Source organism: Zea mays, chromosome 2 (genome assembly GCF_902167145.1).
Source record: "Zea mays cultivar B73 chromosome 2, Zm-B73-REFERENCE-NAM-5.0, whole genome shotgun sequence".
Lineage (NCBI taxonomy): Eukaryota > Viridiplantae > Streptophyta > Magnoliopsida > Poales > Poaceae > Zea > Zea mays.
In genome coordinates, this window is record NC_050097.1 from 8516822 (window position 1) to 8520528 (window position 3707).

Here is a 3707-nt window from a genome sequence, read left to right on the forward strand (position 1 = left end):
AGCACAGGCGCGTTTCCTTGTTTCTTTTATATACAGAGCGGCCGAGCGGGACCGGGGAGCAATCAACCCATCCACGGGAACGGGAGACGCAGCCGCCTCTCTCTTCCTCCTATCCCTCCCGCAGCAGCACCAATAGGTCACCACGCGCCTGGAGTTGGACGACGCGACTGAGGCGCAGCAGTTCGACCGGGATGGCGGGATGCGCTCAGCGAAATCTACGAGGTAGCGTAGCACGCGAGTCTTCAGGCAAGGGGAAAAACCCCCGGCCCCGCCCCCGCGTTGGTCCTAGGCCACGACAACTTCGCCCCCACATCCAATCTCGGTGCCTGATATTGCCTTGAGGCAAGCAGGGGGACCGGGACCGGACCCCATGGCGGCGGTGGCGGTGCTCGACTCCTTCATCAAGCGATGCACGGCGTCAAAGGAGGACTTCGGCGGCCAGCCCAGCCAGAAGGCCTGCTTCCTTCTCGGCATCGGGTTCGAGTTCGACATCAGGGGCCTCCTGGCCACACACCAATCACCTCATCCCTAACAACGCCGCCGGACTTACCTACGCGGCGCGCGACTACGGCGGCAGCGACCCGTTTGAGGGGTTTCGCGACGCGGTGCTGGGGCTGATCGTGTCCAAGCTGCCGTTACGGTCCCAGGTCATGGCCCCGGCTATCTCGCGTCGGTGGCGCGGCACAGTACTGTTGCCGCTACGCCCAAGCTGGACCTCTGTTTCTGCATGTACTCGGCCAGCAACTGGCCGTCGAGTCCGACGGCCACCTCGCAGCCGACGTGGAGCGGGTGCCAGTGCCGGTTGCCCCAGAACGCCAGGCGCGCGCGGATCCTGGACCGCACCTTCACCGTCAGCTCCACCCTGCTGCCGGCCTCCACTGCGTCCCGCGCCATGTCCCCGCTGGCCGCCGACGCCGCCACGCCCTGGAACGCCAGGGCCGACGTCGTCTTGGGTGGCTGGTACAGCGGCGCGGCCGTCAGGGCCTGGCCCTTGACCACGTCGGCGCCGCGGTACTCCACCGAGAGGTAGAACCGGTCGTAGAAGAAGGCGATGTCCCGGTTCGGGTTGCGGATGGAGAGCTGTCCCGACAGCAACTCTCTCGAGGCATGCGGCCAGCAGATGAACGCTTCTGCAGACACACATCACGTCACTACGCACGCGATCGATGCTATATCTCGTTCTTCCTTGACGATCACAGAACCAGCCGGTTGATGCAGCATCTTTGTCAGCCGCAGGAAAAGCCTCTGAAACCGCTGATCGCTGCCTGCCCTCGGTCGCTTACCGTGCTCGCCTGCTTTTCGTCTCCTTGTGTTCTCAGCGGGACGACGTCGTGCGCGGCCCGGCTTCGATCGCCAATGGCGTGCAAGGTGAAAGGGATCTTCAAGGGCCTCAAGGCCTTCTCCCGGATCTTCGGTAAGCGGCCAATTTTGTTTCTCTTTCCCGCCTGAAATCCTCAAACTCCGGACATGGACGCACTGTCTGTTTTCCTCCATGGGTCGTCGCCGGTCCTTGCAGCGGTGAAGGAGCACGAGATGGAGATCGGTTGTCCGACTGACGTGAAGCACGTCGCGCACATCGGCTGGGACAGCGCGGCGGGCGGCGCGTCTCCGAGCTGGGTAAACGGACACCAGAAATTCAGGGCACTGCCGCTGCGACTTCCTTCAAATGTCTGGATTCTGATCGGTACGGTTTTTGATTTGGTTCTGGGTCTTGTATATCTTTGCAGATGAACGACATCATGGCGTCCTCAGACTTGTCGTCCCTGGGCAACTTCGCAGCGCTCACTGGTACCTCCTGGGTTTCTCAAGGTACAGTGACCATTTCCTCATGCTCTCCGGTTCAGAATGCATCGCTTTGTTTTGCTATAGTTCAGCTCAGCAGCTACTTCCGTATGACTGCTGTGTTGCACATTTCTTAGCAAAGGTTTTTGGTTCTTCGTGTGATCTCATGCATGTCGCGGAGTTTTGCTTTGTCCATTCCTCTGTTAGTTCTTGTACCCGCAACACAACACACGCACTGGCTTCAGGTTTCTGAAGCCTGAGATACCAGCAGCATCTCTGAACTCTGAATCGCTGTTGGTATGCCACCGGGTCTCGTGCTTCACACAAATGGCGACCAATTTTTTTTTCGAATACGCAGGAGAGCTGCGTATCATTGAATTAAAATAGAGGAAAAACGGCCTGAGGCCCAGGACAAACAGAACACACACAAAACAAAAACACACACTCACACCCACAAAACAAACACAATACAGACACATACAACCTACTAACACCCCAGTCTTTCAATAGGCTTCAAGACTCTCCTTTATCCAGGGTTGAAAAGAGAACTCGGTTTGGACCAAAATTAAAGAACTCGATCACGCAAACAGTGTGAGAAACTTGTCCCAGACATATCTCGGTTTGGTCCTTGCTTCATGATACGGTAACACCGGCAGAGGCGAAACTGAAGCTTCGTGTGATGGGGACACGACACGATCAGTTGGTGTCGTTCGTGCTGTGCTTGTTGCCTGGAGGCCCTGGACAGAGCGAGTGGTGTCGGCGTGCGTGTGGTTGGTTGGTGTACCTGGCGACAGCCGCTGCCCGCGGCCGGGCAGTCGGCAGACATCCTCCTCAGATCCGGATCACGTTGTGTTGCCGTTCTTCGTTCCAAGATCACGCACTTGATGTTGCTTTCCAGGATTCTTAGGAAGGATCACGTGCCGCGTTCTTGCCTTCTTGGTTCTTGCCATGCGCGGCTGACACGCGTTCTGTGGCGGATTCTGTATGTCTGACAGATCTCGACAGCCAGCAGCGTGTCGTCGCGGAGAACACCGGCAGGCGAGACCACTCGGCCACGTGCCCCGATATTACAAGGCCGCCGAGGAATCCCGGGACGAAGAAGCCGAGGGACGGCTCGCCGCCGGCGTCGCCACCGTCACCGGCGGCTCGTGTCGACGCTGCTGCAGATGACGCGCGATAATCTGAACTGTGTTGCTCCGGCCTCCCTCCATTCCGAGTTTGTGTACGCGAGCGCGAGGCTACAAAGAGTCAAAGATTGCTTGTTTGGTCGTCGTCTGATCGCCCCCAGCTTTGGCGTCAAAGTATGTACTATGTGTTTATGTTATATATATATATATATATACTAACTACTTATTAAGACTCTAAGGGGTAGGCTGCCCCATTCCTGGTTCTGCCATTCCCATTCCCATGCGCCCTATGTGTTTTCATTCCCATTCCCATGCGCCTGTGTGTTTTCATTTCCATTCCCATGCGCTCTGTGTGTTTGTGTTTTCATTCCCATTCCCAACTGTGTCCCGCCATGTGACCCGTTTCCCATTCCCAATTGTGCCCCGTGCACCGCGACCAATTGTGCCCCGTGCACCGCGACCAAATATATATAAATCCTGTCTCAGCCAACTTGCAAAGGTTGCCACAATCGTAGATTCTAATCGAACAGTACAGGTTTAAATCAGATCGTAAATAAACATATATAAAAAGTTATAGAAAAGTAGCTAGACTCTTGAAAGGACCGGATAATTAAACAGCTCTGTTAATTAAAATCCTAAGTAAAATCACATGGCCACATCACATTGAGCTAGGCTGCAGTCTAGCAGCCTTGGAATAATCAACGTGCAACCCCCATTATCCGGAACCATATTTCTATGGTGTCGGCCATCCCCCGTCGGAATTGAGAGCCTCGCTAATCTCCAAAGGAAAACACGGAT

General features: G+C 56.0%; 1 protein-coding gene across 1 annotated transcript; it reads left to right on the forward strand.

The window, feature by feature from the left end:
• Positions 1-719: 719 nt before the first annotated feature.
• On the forward strand, positions 720-3106 carry LOC103645904 (CRIB domain-containing protein RIC10). Its single transcript, XM_008670623.2, has 4 exons — positions 720-1414; positions 1517-1617; positions 1728-1809; positions 2778-3106. The coding sequence occupies exons 1-4, from the start codon at positions 1108-1110 to the stop codon at positions 2960-2962; spliced, it is 675 nt and encodes a 224-aa protein (XP_008668845.2). The 5' UTR covers positions 720-1107; the 3' UTR covers positions 2963-3106.
• The last annotated feature ends 601 nt before the right edge of the window (positions 3107-3707 follow it).

Bases quoted from the DNA above. Each gene is read 5' to 3' on its own strand.
- LOC103645904 (XM_008670623.2), top strand. From the start codon at position 1,108: ATGCGGCCAGCAGATGAACGCTTCTGCAGACACACATCACGTCACTAC. The intron at 1,415-1,516 runs GTAAGCGGCCAA...CGGTCCTTGCAG, and splicing joins GGCCTTCTCCCGGATCTTCG to CGGTGAAGGAGCACGAGATG. The intron at 1,618-1,727 runs GTAAACGGACAC...ATATCTTTGCAG, and splicing joins GCGGCGCGTCTCCGAGCTGG to ATGAACGACATCATGGCGTC.